This window comes from Epinephelus lanceolatus, chromosome 1 (genome assembly GCF_041903045.1).
Source record: "Epinephelus lanceolatus isolate andai-2023 chromosome 1, ASM4190304v1, whole genome shotgun sequence".
In the NCBI taxonomy this organism is placed as follows: Eukaryota; Metazoa; Chordata; class Actinopteri; order Perciformes; family Serranidae; genus Epinephelus; species Epinephelus lanceolatus.
Genome location: NC_135734.1, coordinates 23,873,616 through 23,891,742, shown reverse-complemented (window position 1 = coordinate 23,891,742; position 18,127 = coordinate 23,873,616). Strand labels below are relative to the sequence as shown.

The 18,127-nt window shown below is 41.7% G+C and overlaps 1 protein-coding gene and 9 non-coding genes across 10 annotated transcripts; all 10 read right to left on the bottom strand.

The window, feature by feature from the left end:
• Positions 1-15: 15 nt before the first annotated feature.
• Positions 16-92, bottom strand: trnaf-gaa (transfer RNA phenylalanine (anticodon GAA)). Its single transcript has one exon. It is a non-coding gene; the product is annotated as a tRNA-Phe (tRNA).
• Positions 93-527: 435 nt separating this feature from the next.
• Positions 528-600, bottom strand: trnaf-gaa (transfer RNA phenylalanine (anticodon GAA)). The gene has a single exon. It is a non-coding gene; the product is annotated as a tRNA-Phe (tRNA).
• A 438-nt stretch (positions 601-1,038) lies between these two features.
• Positions 1,039-1,115, bottom strand: trnaf-gaa (transfer RNA phenylalanine (anticodon GAA)). Its single transcript has one exon. It is a non-coding gene; the product is annotated as a tRNA-Phe (tRNA).
• A 435-nt stretch (positions 1,116-1,550) lies between these two features.
• On the bottom strand, positions 1,551-1,623 carry trnaf-gaa (transfer RNA phenylalanine (anticodon GAA)). Its single transcript has one exon. It is a non-coding gene; the product is annotated as a tRNA-Phe (tRNA).
• Positions 1,624-2,061: 438 nt separating this feature from the next.
• trnaf-gaa (transfer RNA phenylalanine (anticodon GAA)) lies at positions 2,062-2,134 on the bottom strand. Its single transcript has one exon. It is a non-coding gene; the product is annotated as a tRNA-Phe (tRNA).
• Positions 2,135-2,571: 437 nt separating this feature from the next.
• Positions 2,572-2,644, bottom strand: trnaf-gaa (transfer RNA phenylalanine (anticodon GAA)). Its single transcript has one exon. It is a non-coding gene; the product is annotated as a tRNA-Phe (tRNA).
• Positions 2,645-3,082: 438 nt separating this feature from the next.
• trnaf-gaa (transfer RNA phenylalanine (anticodon GAA)) lies at positions 3,083-3,155 on the bottom strand. Its single transcript has one exon. It is a non-coding gene; the product is annotated as a tRNA-Phe (tRNA).
• A 438-nt stretch (positions 3,156-3,593) lies between these two features.
• trnaf-gaa (transfer RNA phenylalanine (anticodon GAA)) lies at positions 3,594-3,666 on the bottom strand. The gene has a single exon. It is a non-coding gene; the product is annotated as a tRNA-Phe (tRNA).
• Positions 3,667-4,104: 438 nt separating this feature from the next.
• On the bottom strand, positions 4,105-4,177 carry trnaf-gaa (transfer RNA phenylalanine (anticodon GAA)). The gene has a single exon. It is a non-coding gene; the product is annotated as a tRNA-Phe (tRNA).
• A 6,621-nt stretch (positions 4,178-10,798) lies between these two features.
• Positions 10,799-13,684, bottom strand: opn1lw1 (opsin 1 (cone pigments), long-wave-sensitive, 1). Its single transcript, XM_033626923.2, has 6 exons — positions 13,540-13,684; positions 12,462-12,758; positions 12,159-12,327; positions 11,417-11,582; positions 11,090-11,329; positions 10,799-10,984 (listed from the first exon to the last, which is right to left on the bottom strand). Exons 1-6 carry the CDS (start codon positions 13,640-13,642, stop codon positions 10,886-10,888), a joined length of 1,074 nt encoding a protein of 357 aa, XP_033482814.1. The 5' UTR covers positions 13,643-13,684; the 3' UTR covers positions 10,799-10,885.
• Positions 13,685-18,127: the final 4,443 nt, after the last annotated feature.

Below are 18,127 nucleotides of genomic sequence, written 5' to 3'. Positions count from 1 at the left end.
ATACAGCACTCCTACAGCCGAAACCCGGGATTGAACCAGGGACCTTTAGATCTTCAGTCTAACTGACGCTCTCCCAGCTGAGCTACTTCGGCTCAATATGCTACGAAATGGTGGTCCCAAGATCCAAAAAAATCAAAGCGTATGGAAAATATGAGACATTTCAGATAACAACTTTACACACATCATTAGGGGGCTGTAGCTCTGTCACTTAGCATAGAATTTTGCTTAAGTTAACACTCGTGTTTCCTGGCTTCCGTCCATTCTGAGGACCTCCTCTCTCTTTGTCTCCTCAGAATGCATTTGCAAATTGAGATGTCCTAAAAGATGCTGAGTCTCAATCTATTTCCAGGTCATGTGATCGAGGACGGAGGAGTCAAGGAGGGATCTTGAGATGAATCCATGGATAGGTGGATGAGTTGCAGGAAACCTATGGGAACACATGAAGGTAGAAACAGAGAAAGATCTCCAATCACACTGCTCCAAGTCAGGAGCTCTAATCAAATGACCTCAAAACACAGCACTCCTACTGCCGAAACCCGGGATTGAACCAGGGACCTTTAGATCTTCAGTCTAACGCTCTCCCAGCTGAGCTATTTCGGCTCCAAATGTTGCAAAATGGTGGTCACAAGATCCAAAAAAAATAAAAGCGTGTGGAAAATATGAAAGACATTTCAGAAAACAACTTTACACACATCATTAGGGGGCTGTAGTTCTGTCACTTAGGTTCGAACTTTACTTAAGTTATCACTCATGTATCCTGGCATCCCTCCCCTCTGAGGACCTCCTCCCTCTTTGTCTCCTCAGAACGCATTTGCGAATTGAGATGCCCGAAAAGATGGTGAGTCTCAATCTATTTAGAGGTCATGTGATCGAGGATAGAGGAGCCGAGGAGTGATCTTGAGATGAATCCATGGATAGGTGGATGAGTTGCAGGAAACCTATGGGAACACATGAAGGTAGAAACAGAGAAAGATCACCAATCACACTGCTCCAAGTCAGGAGCTCTAATCAAATGACCTCAAAATACAGCACTCCTACAGCCGAAACCCGGGATTGAACCAGGGACCTTTAGATCTTCAGTCTAACTGACGCTCTCCCAGCTGAGCTACTTCGGCTCAATATGCTACGAAATGGTGGTCCCAAGATCCAAAAAAATCAAAGCGTATGGAAAATATGAGACATTTCAGATAACAACTTTACACACATCATTAGGGGGCTGTAGCTCTGTCACTTAGCTTCGAACTTTGCTTAAGTTAACACTCGTGTTTCCTGGCTTCCGTCCATTCTGAGGACCTCCTCTCTCTTTGTCTCCTCAGAACGCATTTGCAAATTGAGATGTCCTAAAAGATGCTGAGTCTCAAACTATTTCCAGGTCATGTGATCGAGGACGGAGGAGTCAAGGAGGGATCTTGAGATGAATCCATGGATAGGTGGATGAATTGCAGGAAACCCATGTGAACACATGAAGGTATAAACAAAGAAAGATCTCCAATCACACTGCTCCAAGTCAGGAGCTCTAATCAAATGACCTCAAAACACAGCAATCCTACTGCCGAAACCCGGGATTGAATGAGGGACCTTTAGATCTTCAGTCTAACGCTCTCCCAACTGAGCTATTTCGGCTCCAAATGTTGCAAAATGGTGGTCACAAGATCCAAAAAAAATAAAAGTGTGTGGAAAATATGAAAGACATTTCAGAAAACAACTTTACACACATCATTAGGGGGCTGTAGCTCTGTCACTTAGGTTCGAACTTTGCTTAAGTTAACACTCATGCATCCTGGCATCCCTCCCCTCTGAGGACCTCCTCCCTCTTTGCCTCCTCAGAACGCATTTGCGAATTGAGATGCCCGAAAAGATGGTGAGTCTCAATCTATTTAGAGGTCATGTGATCGAGGATAGAGGAGCCGAGGAGTGATCTTGGGATGAATCCATGGATAGGTGGATGAGTTGCAGGAAACCTATGGGAACACATGAAAGTAGAAACAGAAAAGGATCACCAATCACACTGCTCCAAGTCAGGAGCTCTAATCAAATGACCTCAAAACACAGCACTCCTACTGCCGAAACCCGGGATTGAACCAGGGACCTTTAGATCTTCAGTCTAACGCTCTCCCAACTGAGCTACTTCGGCTCCAAATGCTGCAAAATGGTGGTCCTAAGATCCAAAAACATCAAAGCGTGTGGAAAATATGAAAGACATTTCAGAAAACAACTTTACACACATCATTAGGGGGCTGTAGCTCTGTCACTTAGCTTCGAACTTTGCTTAAGTTAACACTCGTGTTTCCTGGCTTCCGTCCATTCTGAGGACCTCCTCTCTCTTTGTCTCCTCAGAACGCATTTGCAAATTGAGATGTCCTAAAAGATGCTGAGTCTCAATCTATTTCCAGGTCATGTGATCGAGGACGGAGGAGTCAAGGAGGGATCTTGAGATGAATCCACGGATAGGTGGATGAATTGCAGGAAACCCATGTGAACACATGAAGGTATAAACAAAGAAAGATCTCCAATCACACTGCTCCAAGTCAGGAGCTCTAATCAAATGACCTCAAAACGCAGCACTCCTACTGCCAAAACCCGGGGTTGAACCAGGGACCTTTAGATCTTCAGTCTAACGCTCTCCCAACTGAGCTATTTCGGCTCGAAATCCTGTAAAATGGTGGTCACAAGATCCATAAAAAATGAAAGCGTATGGAAAATATGAAAGACATTTCAGAAAACAACTTTACACACATCATTAGGGGGCTGTAGCTCTGTCACTTAGCATAGAATTTTGCTTAAGTTAACACTCATGTATCCTGGCATCCCTCCCCTCTGAGGACCTCCTCCCTCTTTGCCTCCTCAGAACGCATTTGCGAATTGAGATGCCCGAAAAGATGGTGAGTCTCAATCTATTTAGAGGTCATGTGATCGAGGATAGAGGAGCCGAGGAGTGATCTTGGGATGAATCCATGGATAGGTGGATGAGTTGCAGGAAACCTATGGGAACACATGAAGGTAGAAACAGAGAAGGATCACCAATCACACTGCTCCAAGTCAGGAGCTCTAATCAAATGACCTCAAAACACAGCACTCCTACTGTCGAAACCCAGGATTGAACCAGGGACCTTTAGATCTTCAGTCTAACGCTCTCCCAACTGAGCTATTTCGGCTCGAAATCCTGTAAAATGGTGGTCACAAGATCCATAAAAAATGAAAGCGTATGGAAAATATGAAAGACATTTCAGAAAACAACTTTACACACATCATTAGGGGGCTGTAGCTCTGTCACTTAGCATAGAATTTTGCTTAAGTTAACACTCGTATTTCCTGGCTTCCCTCCATTCTGAGGACCTCCTCTCTCTTTGTCTCCTCAGAACGCATTTGCAAATTGAGATGTCTTAAAAGATGGTGAGTCTCAATCTATTTCCAGGTCATGTGATCGAGGACGGAGGAGTCAAGGAGGGATCTTGAGATGAATCCATGGATAGGTGGATGAATTGCAGGAAACCCATGTGAACACATGAAGGTATAAACAAAGAAAGATCTCCAATCACACTGCTCCAAGTCAGGAGCTCTAATCAAATGACCTCAAAACACAGCACTCCTACTGCCGAAACCCGGGATTGAATGAGGGACCTTTAGATCTTCAGTCTAACGCTCTCCCAACTGAGCTATTTCGGCTCCAAATGTTGCAAAATGGTGGTCACAAGATCCAAAAAAAATAAAAGCGTGTGGAAAATATGAAAGACATTTCAGAAAACAACTTTACACACATCATTAGGGGGCTGTAGCTCTGTCACTTAGGTTCGAACTTTGCTTAAGTTAACACTCATGTATCCTGGCATCCCTCCCCTCTGAGGACCTCCTCCCTCTTTGCCTCCTCAGAACGCATTTGCGAATTGAGATGCCCGAAAAGATGGTGAGTCTCAATCTATTTAGAGGTCATGTGATCGAGGATAGAGGAGCCGAGGAGTGATCTTGGGATGAATCCATGGATAGGTGGATGAGTTGCAGGAAACCTATGGGAACACATGAAAGTAGAAACAGAAAAGGATCACCAATCACACTGCTCCAAGTCAGGAGCTCTAATCAAATGACCTCAAAACACAGCACTCCTACTGCCGAAACCCGGGACCGAACCAGGGACCTTTAGATCTTCAGTCTAATGCTCTCCCAACTGAGCTACTTCGGCTCCAAATGCTGCAAAATGGTGGTCCTAAGATCCAAAAAAATCAAAGCGTGTGGAAAATATGAAAGACATTTCAGAAAACAACTTTACACACATCATTAGGGGGCTGTAGCTCTGTCACTTAGTATCGAACTTTGCTGCAGTTAACACTTGTGTTTCCTGGCTTCCGTCCATTCTGAGGACCTCCTCTCTCTTTGTCTCCTCAGAACGCATTTGCAAATTGAGATGTCCTAAAAGATGGTGAGTCTCAATCTATTTCCAGGTCATGTGATCAAGGATAGAGGAGCCGAGGAGGGATCTTGGGATGAATCCACGGATAGGTGGATGAGTTGCAGGAAACCCATGTGAACACATGAAAGTAGAAACAGAGAAAGTTCTCAAATCATACAGCTCCACGTCAGGAGCTCTAATCAAATGTAGGGTGATCAAGCCTGTTTATTCTGGATTCACACCAATGGACTTTCACTCAGCTTCCTGACATCAAAGACGAATTGGTGACCAACCACTGGGTCACTTCAGAGACAGACTCAGCCACATGGTCTGAAAGGTGTTTCAAACGTAACTTTAGTATTTAACACGTTGGTGTCATGCAGGAAGAAGAGGAAGACTCAGCACCAGGTCCCCTATGGTACAGACGACTGTGTGTACTGTATGTTAATGTGATAACACCTTTCCCTGCAGTTGTCTTTTAAGAGGAAAGACAGAAACGTGGATTCCAGGAACCAACATGTTTCGAATGTAATTTTATGTTTCACCTTTCTTTCTATTTCAGTGCATATACAGTACAGGCCAAAAGTTTGGACACACCTTCTCATTCAATGCGTTTTCTTTATTTTCATGACTATTTACATTGTAGATTCTCACTGAAGGCATCAAAACTATGAATGAACACATGTGGAGTTATGTACTTAACAAAAAAAAGGTGAAATAACTGAAAACATGTTTTATATTCTAGTTTCTTCAAAATAGCCACCCTTTGCTTTGATTACTGCTTTGCACACTCTTGGCATTCTCTCCATGAGCTTCAAGTGGTAGTCACCTGAAATGGTTTCCACTTCACAGGTGTGCCTTATCAGGGTTAATTAGTGGAATTTCTTGCTTTATCAATGGGGTTGGGACCATCAGTTGTGTTGTGCAGAAGTCAGGTTAATACACAGCCGACAGCCCTATTGGACAACTGTTAAAATTCATATTATGGCAAGAACCAATCAGCTAACTAAAGAAAAACGAGTGGCCATCATTACTTTAAGAAATGAAGGTCAGTCAGTCCGGAAAATTGCAAAAACTTTAAATGTGTCCCCAAGTGGAGTCGCAAAAACCATCAAGCGCTACAACGAAACTGGCACACATGAGGACCGACCCAGGAAAGACCAAGAGTCAACCAGAGTCGACCAAGAGATAGTCAGACCAAGAGTCACCTCTGCTTCTGAGGATAAGTTCATCCGAGTCACCAGCCTCAGAAATCGCAAGTTAACAGCAGCTCAGATCAGAGACCAGATGAATGCCACACAGAGTTCTAGCAGCAGACCCATCTCTGGAACAACTGTTAAGAGGAGACTGCGCCAATCAGGCCTTCATGGTCAAATAGCTGCTAGGAAACCACTGCTAAGGAGAGGCAACAAGCAGAAGAGATTTGTTTGGGCCAAGAAACACAAGGAATGGACATTAGACCAGTGGAAATCTGTGCTTTGGTCTGATGAGTCCAAATTTGAGATCTTTGTTTCCAACCGCCGTGTCTTTGTGAGACGCAGAAAAGGTGAACGGATGGATTCCACATGCCTGGTTCCCACTGTGAAGCATGGAGGAGGAGGTGTGATGGTGTGGGGGTGTTTTGCTGGTGACACTGTTGGGGATTTATTCAAAATTGAAGGCACACTGAACCAGCATGGCTACCACAGCATCCTGCAGCGACATGCCATCCCATCCGGTTTGCATTTAGTTGGACGATCATTTATTTTTCAACAGGACAATGACTCCAAACACACCTCCAGGCTGTGTAAGGGCTATTTGACCAAGAAGGAGAGTGATGGAGTGCTGCGGCAGATGACCTGGCCTCCACAGTCACTGGACCTGAACCCAATCGAGATGGTTTGGGGTGAGCTGGACCGCAGAGTGAAGGCAAAGGGGCCAACAAGTGCTAAACACCTCTGGGAACTCCTTCAAGACTGTTGGAAAACCATTTCAGGTGACTACCTCTTGAAGCTCATGGAGAGAATGCCAAGAGTGTGCAAAGCAGTAATCAGAGCAAAGGGTGGCTATTTTGAAGAAACTAGAATATAAAACATGTTTTCAGTTATTTCACCTTTTTTTGTTAAGTACATAACTCCACATGTGTTCATTCATAGTTTTGATGCCTTCAGTGAGAATCTACAATGTAAATAGTCATGAAAATAAAGAAAACGCATTGAATGAGAAGGTGTGTCCAAACTTTTGGCCTGTACTGTACATACACATGTACATATATATATGATGTTATAACAGGATCACCATGTATAACATCTTAATCCAAATTAGTAGTGTCTGTTGACCACTTATCTACTGTATAAGTTGGTAATATCCTGTTGCAGACAATGTGTGTTTGGTACCATTCAATAGCAGACAGCGCCACGTTGATAAATATGGAAGTATTAGAAATGTTCCAAGCTTCATTAACCATCTAGGAAGCAATTAAAGTAAATTAAACTTTAAACTAAGCAAACGTGCAGGAGGGGAGGAATGAAATGTCCTGCCAGTGACAGTGAACTGCTCCTACTGGACATCAGCCTGAGAAGACAGCTGGCAAGGCCAATCACAGCGCAGAGGCCGGAGCCTGCCTGCTAGTCTCAACCCCTTGGAACAACTATAAGATGAGTGAGGTTAAAGAAGAGAGAGAGAAAGGAACAAAGAACTTGAAGAAGAACTTTTGAGAAGCCGGCGGGCCATGCTGGGCTCCATCCAGCGTGACCCGCCGGGCAGTTCCATGGCATCCTGGGCAGAACTGAATATGCTAGAACCCAACAGAAAGAACTTCATGCCCAAGTCTGCCCAAGTCCTGTGTCCTGGACCAACAAGGTCAGGACTGAAGAAAGGCAGACTCCTGCATGCCCACACTGGGTGTGTGAAGATGACCGACATGGAGAGACTCCCTCACCCAAGCCAAGGTTGCCATGTGGGCTCAGGAACACCCAAAACTGCCCCATGGGACAGCACCAGGAGCAGCACACCAAGGAGCAGCGATGCCTTTTCCTCTTCCCCCTCCAGAGCATCTTCTTCCTGGTCTGCTATAACTCAGGTGAAACAACATCATTTTCCTTTGCTGGGGTTTGATGCGTAGTTTAAGTATGGTAGGGAGCATTATATAAAACTAGGATTTCCCCTAAGTTTTCAGATGTTTCTCCTTTTTGCTTCCCATGCCTCTCAGCTGTTGAATGGTGCTTTTCACAGGTCCATGTCAACGTTTCCTCTGCTAATTATCTTACCATTGCTCACTGCTTCATCTGGTTCACTCTGGTCATTTATTCATTCATTCATTAGCATCGCTGTATTCATTTCATTCCACTCATAGTTGCATTTACTCATTGTCTTGTCTGTTGTTAGTTGTATTGTGTCTTGGTCTCCTGTGTCAGATTAGAATTAGAATAAATGTTTGGTTATGAAGTCGTCGTCTTGGTTTTCTGTAAGATTACATTCAGTCACTTTACGGGTGCAAAGATTCTGGCTACTTGAGCTCTATTTGAATTGACAACTGATAATTAATAATTTCCCCAAAGTGTGTTAAACATTTTTTTGTCTGATCAACAAGAGGTGTGGTTTTATTAGTCTGACTATGAAATTATATCACTGAACGAATAATTAAAGTGGTTATGTTTAATAATTCTTATTAACGTCACTTTCTGCTAATATTGAGCTAATCAAACCCTACAGTATTCATGGTGAAAAACGTAGGCACCTGAATAAACTGTTTATAATCAAATTAAAATTTACATATATGTAATGGTGGAGAATTTCGGCGAGCATTTACTCAATAAATGCTGCCACAAAATAAATTATAAATTACATAACAACCAATATTTCATTATATTAACATTACAGCTCCATTTCAGCTGCGGAGCGCCTGTCCATCTGTCTCCGGTGAGTAGCAGTTTATTGTTGTGTCAACAACTGGACGTCAGGGTGTCAAGAGTTGGGAGGATCTCAACGCTGATTGGCTTTCACAGCACAGTGTCACGTGAATTCGCCTCAAAAGTTCAATATTTTCAACTCGAGCAATGAGGCAATGGACGCGAATTTCACGTCTATCACACCGCGCCTACAACAAGCGAATTTGCGAATTCACGTTTGGTGGGTACACAGCATAACACGCATCTGGTGGAAATAGGCCGTAAGCCGCACTTGAGCATCCGTCCAGGCCGCGGAGGTCAGGCCGGGGGGCCGCGGAGGTCAGGCCCGGGCGGGACCATAGGTGAGTGGATCCCAAGTCTCGAGCCCTGCCCAGGACCACGGGTGGCAGCTCCTGGCACTTCCACTGTAACCCAAAACAAGTGCTCACAATAACCAGATGAGCAGATAACGTCAACTAGGGAAAATAAAATGAAAACACCACAGTTGTAGCCTGTTAGCTAACATGAGCTAAACTAGCTAACAGCTAACGAAAGATAACGTTAGCTGGTGGGGACATGTGCTATATAGGCTACACCCAGTCGTGCCTCACTACTCACCAGGAACCTCTTTTAACGGTCACAGCATAAACAACAAAGCTATTTTCTGCCAATTTATTCCAGTTAGCTTAACGTTACCTGAAACCAACTGCGATGAGATGCTGTGTCCCGTGAGCTCAGTTCCAAACAAACACCGCAGAGATGAAATTCTGCCTTCTGTGGCGACTTCCGTATGTGGGCAGGTATATTCTACGGCACTGGGCCGACCCAAAGCCGACATAACAGAGACGTTTGATGAGCTGGGACAAAAGAGTATTAAATTTAAAGATATCATATATATATGGCGCACGTGTGTAAATTAACAGTCCCTTTATTCCAAAAGTGGTAAAGAAAGCAAGAGAAGAACATTTAATTTACAGGGCTTTCCCTGGAGGGTGGGAGTGGATGAACCCGGTTAAAGAGTACCCGCCCGGCCGGGACGCTGTAAAACTAAGGCGAGCGCGCCCACAAGGAGGCAGGGCTCATTTCATTGGTCAACAGTAAATCTGGCATTCTATTAGTTGGGGGATTTTGACAGGGTTGTTACACAAAAAAATCCAAGCGCAGGGCAAAAAACGGGAGCGCGAGGAGAAAAGCTGAAGCTCGAGCAGGCAATCTGTGCGAGCAAATGGTATCTGAGTGCGTGCAACATGGTATCTGAGTGCAAGCAACATGGTATCTGAGTGCGAGCACACAGTTTGAGCAGAAACAGAGTAGATCCAAGTGCGAGCAGAGGCTATTTGAGTGTGAGGGCAGGGTTTTTGAACGTGAAATCAATAAATAATGCTCTCAAACTGATAAACCACTCTCTTGAATAAAGATAGGGATAAAGCTCCATAGCTAATCACTGTCCCCATTTCAAACAAAGTTGCTTGTAAGCTAACGTTACGTTAGCTAATGGAATGTTTGCAATAGCCCATGAGGTAGCTGCACATTTCAGTTGAAGATTTTTTGCTTCATGGTTACATGATGTAATTTTTAAAGCTAGCAGGCTTCAGCTGAAACATACAGTTAGCTTGTAGGCTACTAGCAAACAATACAGTAGCTAGCACAAACTTGCAAGTAGCCCCTACAGTGGTTAGCTAGTAGTATATTTTTAATGCACACTTAGAGGGGATTTCAGGGGCTCAGCTTCAGCAATTTCTGTCCACTTCTTTCATTCTTCACTCTATCATTTATCTTGTCATCACAAATGTGAGGACGTGTGAAAGAGACACTCCTGTGTCTCTTCATAATATATAAACGCATAATCATTTGTAAATGATGAGCAACATTCATGCGTGACATTACCACAAGTCATGCATTAATTTGTACCCTTAATGTGAAGATTTACCCAATAATTGTATTCAAATATCAGTAAATTGTATTTGATTTTTAAGTAATGCCGAACTCATTTTCAGGGCCTGGAATGATATGACCACGTTTGCATGCAATCAAGCCTACAATGCCATGCCTACCACTGAGCTGAATCTCCTTAATGAAACGTGTTTACCAAATGTATTATTATTGAGCTAGTCGGGTGGGCTACCTCTGAAGATGCACAGAATGAAATAGGGAGTTTTGCAGTGGGAACAAAGGAGATAGGGACATTATTATGTAATGGTTATCAGTAAACTGTTTACAGTGGTGGTAGATGTACTCAAATCTTTAACTAGAGAAAAAAAAGCTACACCACAATGTTGAAATGCTCCATAAACCCATTCATTTTTTCAAAGTTGTTTCAAGAAATAAAATGTTGGTATGTTCTCTTAATAAACTAACAATAACACCAATGACAAGGAAAATGTTCTAACTATACCTAATTAGCTCTTCATTGGTAGTTATTAAAAATCATCAAAAGGAAAACTTTCAGTGCCCTTCATATTTTAATGTTCATCTAAAAAAACACTCATATATACAGTAATTGTCCGTTTTCTTTATGTATATTTTTTATATATTTTGCCAGAAAGCTATATTTACTAAGAAAAAAAACAAATAACATAATATATATTTACTGTACAAAACTCAATGGGTCACAGTGAGAATGTCAACAGCTTTATGCAGGAGCCACAGAGGAGACCTCTGTCTTTGATGTAGATACTTCAGAGCCATCATCCACTTCTTTGCCAAAGAGTTGCATGATGCATGTACGAAACTGATAGAAAGAGAAACACAAAGGTCCGTTAAAAAATATAAACCAAACACATCTGATTTAGACATAGAAAATTGATCAATGTGGCAGTGTGACTGTTGTGCCCACCTGCCGGTTCATAAAAACGTAGATAATTGGGTTGTAGATGGTGGCGCTCTTGGCAAAGTACGCAGGCATGGCAGCAGCCAGAGGATGGAAGGCATATCCAGGGTTAGCTGCAGCAAAGCACGCAAAAAAGGTGTACGGCCCCCAGCAGAAACAATATGCCAAGATCATGACAACGACCATTCTGGATACTTCTTTCTCAGCTTTCTGGGTTGACTCTGATTCCTTCTGCTGCATGGCAACCTGTGAGCCACAAATAAACACTGTGAGACTCTGTCAGGCTATGATGTACTTCAGATAGACTATAAAACTGCAGGTAAGATAACTTACAGCACGGATAGCCAACCAGACTGCAAGGTAGCACAAGATGATGATAGTCAGAGGGATTAAACAACATGTAGTCATAAGAACAATCATGTAGGACTGGACTCCAGGGTCGTCACTTCCACTGAATACATCAGGTCCACAGGAAGTCTTTAGTCCATGAGGCCAGTACCTGATAAAGAAAATATTGAGTTTGCAGATCCACTGATTCAGTTGAAGGAACAGTGTGTAAGATTTAGGGGAATTCAGTGGCATCTATCAATGAGGATTGCCGATTGCAACCAGGTGTAACTTCTCCCGGTGAGACTGTCTTCAGTGTTCATTGTTTAGGAGATTTTTAGCGGGAGCCGAATTATCCCCACAAGTCTCTTCCTCTTCAAAACAAAAAGACCCAGTGATTAAAACCAGTAAAAACACTGAATAAAGCAGTTTCACATTGCAAATCAGTGTTTTTCTGATGCTCTCATCACGGAGGGGCTGCTAACTATGCAGGGCAGAGTGAAAACATGAAAACATGAATTTCATTCTGGGCTACTGTAGAGACATGTCAGTGAACACGATCTCTGTGGATGCGTACCCGCACCATATTCAGATATAATTAGCTCATTCTAAGAAAACGAAAGGTGACTGTACACTAAAGAAAACATACTAATTATGTGATATTCCATTTCTTCCAGTATATCCCCCTAAATTTCACACACTGGACCTTTAAAACCCATTTTTGATTTTAAAAAACACATCACGCTACCTGCTCCATCCAAAGATAGGCGGAGCACACCACACCGCTGACCAGGTCCAAGAGAACAATATTCCGGCTGTAGCCCATTTGGCATCAAACTTGATGTTTCCAAAAGGTTTGCAAACAACTACCCATCTCTCCCAGGAGATGATAGTCAGGGACCAGAGACCAGTTATGCCTGTGTGAAGAATAAGGATACTCAGTGAAGGTATTTTAACTCTCAGCCTGATGTCATTTGCAACACCAACAATCCTCTTTCCAAACTATTTCCAAACTCCTTGCAATCAAAGAGAAAGAACTGTGAACACTCACCACAAACTGAGACAACGTAGCCCTCAAAGATGCACATTGGGTGTCCTAGAATGAAGTAACCGAAAAACTGGTTGCATACACTGATGGTGCTGGCAAAAACTGTCTCTCCGAGATCAGCAACTGCAAGATTGACCAAGATCCAGTTCAGAGGGTGACGCAGTTTCTTGAACTTTGCTGTGGCCACCAAGACGAGACCATTGGTGAAGACTGATAAGACAACCACTATAAACATCCAAACTGTTGCAACGTTGTAAGCCCATCGAGGAGCAATGTGGTAATTGGGACCTTCAAAGGGATCTGAGAAAAGAAAGCGATTTCATATTTAGTATCACAATTTAGAATCATATGTGGTCCACACTGTCTCATTTTGTAAGGCCTACAAAACAATACCTCTTAGAAACAACACATATTTATATATTAGTTAATGTTACATGTACTGTATGAATGAGATATAAGTCTAATTTTTGTGATTTTAACTCAAAATCCTTTTTAAACATGTGAATATACCACAATTAGGCCTATAACTTCATGACATTTGAATCATATTGTGGTTAAAGCTGCATTAAGCTGTAGAAAATGGAGACAGAAAAACAACACAACAGACCTGCATACTGTATATCCACAGTGTCCGAATTTACACTGTCTAGTTTAATGACTCAGAAGCAAATGGTTTATGTGTGATTACGCTCAGTCTCAGGTAAAGAGACAGCAGAAATCTTTAATTTGTTTAATTATACAGAGTAGTGTCAGCATGCAGTCAGTTGGTATGTAACACCAAACACAAAAAATTATAGATTACTGAAGTCAGCAAAATACAGTGGTGAATCATTAGATTTAATTCAGGTTCTATTGGCAAACAGTGTCTAGATTTTGCTCTAACACACAAATCTAATTATTTGTATAATAATAATAATTATATAAAACTTAATTTAATTTTCACCTTTCATACAAGATATGCAGCCCAAAGTGCTTTACATAAGGAAAAGACATGCACTGAGTGCTTCACAGGAAAAAAGAATGAACGTTTTTATAGCTATGGAGCGTAGTTGACATGCTACATAAAATGATAATACCATACCTCTGGTATGATTGCTGTTTGTGTAAACAAAGGCAGATCCTCTTGTTGTCTCTTCATTGTACCGCCTGGCAGCAAATACCGGTTTTCCCCACTCCTCTGCCATTCTGATTATTAGAGGATGAACCTCAGCTGTTAATTTTTTTGACCCTCGCAGCCTCCTTGAGTGACTGGTGCAACACATCCAACATTAGCTTTTATACTTGTGCTTCAGAGACCTCTGATAGGATTAGGTAGTTAGGTTAGCAGTATAGTGTCATGCTTGGCAATGATACTCAGCCACAGGACAACCCTAGGCAAACCCATTTGAACTGTAATTAAAACTATCAGCTTACCTTAAGACACAAAATGCCCAAATAATCTTGTTAGAAAACGGATGTCCATCCACTCCGGATTAGTTGCAAGATTTTAATTTCCATCATTTGTCGTCATTGGGACCAGCAGTAGCTAATATTGCCTCTTTCGTACAACTATAGCAATGTAGAAATGATAAACTAAATATCAATCAATCAATCAATCAAACTTTATTTATATAGCGCCTTTCATACATCAAAAATGCAACCCCAAAGCACTTATATATAATATGTGTATAAATGAGAATTGAAGCTTTAGAACCAATGTATATTTTCATATGACATATCACAGCAGAACTGTGCATATCAGCTTATTTGTATAATGTGTGTGATAAATATGCATGTGGACTCTGGTGGGCATAAAAGGACAGCCAAGTCTTAAAGCAGCTTAATTGGACAACTGGTGACCCATGAAACTGTTATAGCTACAGTCACAGTTGTTGGCGTGTTAGTGTGGTAAGACACTTTTAATCCCTCCAGAAAGATAGTTCACATCAGAGCATTGGATTTTTTGCCTCTCATGTGACCTGTAACTCACGTCACAGTCCTCATGTCAAGGACAAAGTGATATTTATTGGAAGGACTTTTGAAGAAGGCTATCAAAAGGATGCCACAACCAAAAAAGCATGCACAAGCTTCCGTTGTTTGTGTCAGTGAGTCAATGAGTGTCTTTAGCCAAGAGGCAGGATTTACAGCTAAAATTACAATGAACAAAATAAATGATAAAATAAGAAGACATCAGGGCAGTGTTTTCACATTATAAAAATACAAAGATGCAGCTTAGTTGGGGTCTGTGAGGATGACCATGTGAGATGCTGGAATGGAGCCCATGAAGTCTGTCAAAATCTTATTGCTGTTTATTATTTAATTTACTCTAAAGCACAGGTTTGATTTGATTATGGCAAATACCCTAATTGTCAAACTTTCACTACTTATTATTAAGTTGGACATGATTTAACTGTGCAAGATTTCACAGGGGATTTTTGACCGCTTTGGATTTAATTATAAATATATATGTATGTATATATCTATCTATATATAGATATATACATATACATATATGCTATGCACAGATTTTTGGCAAAATGAAGCTGAGTGACAGCTGTGTCTGTCCAAAGCTCTTCAGTTCTGGGTATTCCCAACAGGATTGTGTCTTTAAGGGATAAGAGCAACCAGTGATTAAGGAATTTAGTGTCCTCTTGCATACTTAAAGTTTGCTAACAATGTTAACTCAATGTACTTAAAGTTTGTTAACAACGTGCTGTCCTTCAGTCAACCTTCAGCAGGTTATTTAGACCAGTACACTCACTGGATCCAAACCACTGAGTGGTGCTGCTGGTGAGGTGACTTCAATGAGGGAAAACTTGTGGGGAATGTCAACCATAAACAAAAGAATTTGTGGCATCGGACAACAATATCAGTTTGGAGAAAATTATAGGAGTAGCGAGAGGCTGCAGTGGACAAATCATGGAATTATTGGGACAGTTCACCTCAAAATCAAAAATACAAAGTTTTCCCTTTTACCAGTAGTACTATTTGTCTAGATTGTTTTGGTGTGAGTTGCAGAGTGTTGGAGATATCAGCTGTAGAGATGTCTGCCTTCTCTTGATTATAATGGAACTAGATGGCACTCAGCTTGTGGTGCTCAAAGTGCCAAAAACAGGGAGTCCGGAAGTCATGACCCATTTACTCAAGATAATCCACAGACCTTGTTGTGAGCAGTTTTCATGGAGGGACTATTTTCTTCCTAACAAACTACAGCCACAAATTATATTACCACATAGAGGTAAAGCGTGCATCTATTCATGGATGAGAGGCTCATGCTCATGCATGAGATGTAAACATTTGTAGCGTCCTCCTCGGCTGAGATGGGACATTAGCTAGCTCAGTGGTGTGAGATGAACTAGCAGCATATGCTTTAAAGAATGCATGACTCATGATGAAATAATGTGTGAATTAATGCAGGCTCATTATTTTCTGTTGCTCACCATTACCACCCTGTTCACTGACATTTCGGTATGTTATAATAGGTACAGCACAAGTGTAAAACAGTAAATTTGACGGCTGAATTCCATTTTGTTTCTTCAGTTTCATGGTCCGGGTCCTGGCTCACTGTCACACTGTGTGGTTCAACTGTCGTAGGAACAGCTACTTTTCCATCCAGTCAAAATGTCTGCTGTGAAAGTGGTCTATTACGAGGGGCCTATAACACATGATTGTTCAAACCCTTCTAATCATCATCATCAATCATCATCATTATCACCTCATTGTCATTCCCAGGGCATCAAATACTGACACTTTCACAGTCAACATTTGTATGTGGGATCCATGTGGTTAGTAAAGGAGCCTAAAAGATGGGCCCTGTATGGGATCGTCCATGGGTTCCATAATGACCCCATTCCAATTGCCCACATGGGTGGCTTCACCCAAGTGGGCCCTGGATAAGATGCCTATTTTGGCCCATACCCACTTGGTACCCAGGTAGCCGTAGTACAGGGGGCCCACTAGGGTAAACCCACCCATGTGGGCAATTGACATGGGGCCACTGTGGAACCCATGGACAATCACAAAAAGGGCCCATTTTTCAGCTCATGGGGCCCACATACAAATGTTGACTGGGAAAGCATCAGTATTTGATGCCCTGGGAATGACAATGAACTGGATCGTTTGTTATGTTGTCATTTGTTTAAGTATAACATGCTTTATTGTAATATTTATGATTATTAGCATTTAGTCCAGAGGAGAGGGCAGACCTTTTTTTTCATAACCCTTCAATAAAAAACAAAAAGTGACAACATTGTGTGGGCACTTGTGAAAGTCCCCACATGTCTTACGAGTCAGATGCTTGACAGTAAGTCATATTACTGACATTACTGTCAGTACAAATAAACAGTATAATTCACACTGTATCAGGGATTGTTAGGTAGCAGCTGTTGTCGCAGCAGTGTCTCCCTAAATAGTGCTGAACCTCTAATCAGAACGTGGTTGATCTAGATCCAGATTTGTCATGTCCCCACAGACCAAAGCAGATTATACGGACAACTTGAGTTCTTCCATAAAACAGATTAACATAGAGTAATTACTTCTGGCATGGTCACTCCGTAACACTTTAATCTCTCCGGAACAACAGTTCACTTCAGGAGAAAGCAGAGGTTAAGTAAAACTGCTGTAGTGGTTTAGTTTAAGCTGTTGATTCTTTTTTTTTTTTTTTTTTTCAAGTCCACGTCTCACTCAAGTAGTTGGCTCCCAGATTTGATAAGAACTCCATGTAGGACATGGACTGCACATCAAAAAGAAGAGGATGGATCCTGAAACTAAAGAAATCTGTAAACTTTTCTTATATTTTCCTTTATTTACAATTATGTCTCTATTTATACTAGTACTTAATTTAGCTGAATTTTCATCATTGTTTATGAAGTAATACTCCTTTATCTAATGTCTTAGGGGAGAGATTTTTGTTTTCAGTAGCTGAGTATGTATTTACTTAGCTAGCTAATGCTTTCTTACTGCTACTGATTCCTATGTCCATGTGATGCTGTGATGTTTCGGGGGTAGGTCCAGAATTCCGCTAGTTCTGAACTATTCGTAGTTGGTAAAAGTTCACTACTAGAAGAACTCGGATTTGCTCCCGACTACCAACGGGAATCTCCATGACAACCATGATCTGGTGTGAAGGTCTGGTTTATACCCTTGCTGTCTGAATAGCTGTAGTGTGGATATGTATTACACTGGTGTGGAGTGAACAGAGTCCATCTTTGCTACTCATCATGTTCACTTCACATCAGGTAATAATCCTGTTCACAGATTTGTGTGCAGATGTTGTTGAGGGATGCTGTGATGACCAGAATATCCCTTTTTTACCTTTGCTTTTCCCTGCAGCATAGATGACCCATGATGGCCTAAAACCCAGAGGCAGTAGTGTGGTATTTCCAAGTATTGACTCATTGATTTTCATCTCCTCTCAGCAGCATGACAGGCAGACAACATGTAGCCACCTATGTTTAGTTGTAATCTGAACACACAGGCAACAGTTGGGTACAATACTGAGGCAAGTGTTTCTGTGACTGATTTTAATTGCTTAATTAAATGTTTCGGTAACACTCTCTATGCAGCCCTCTTTATTATGTATTATAAATAAACTTGTAATGCACTCAGGCTGTTTCCATTCATTGTTTACATGTATACTTACGAAAAGCAGTGCATCAAAATTCATATGTAACTTACAAATACAATCATGT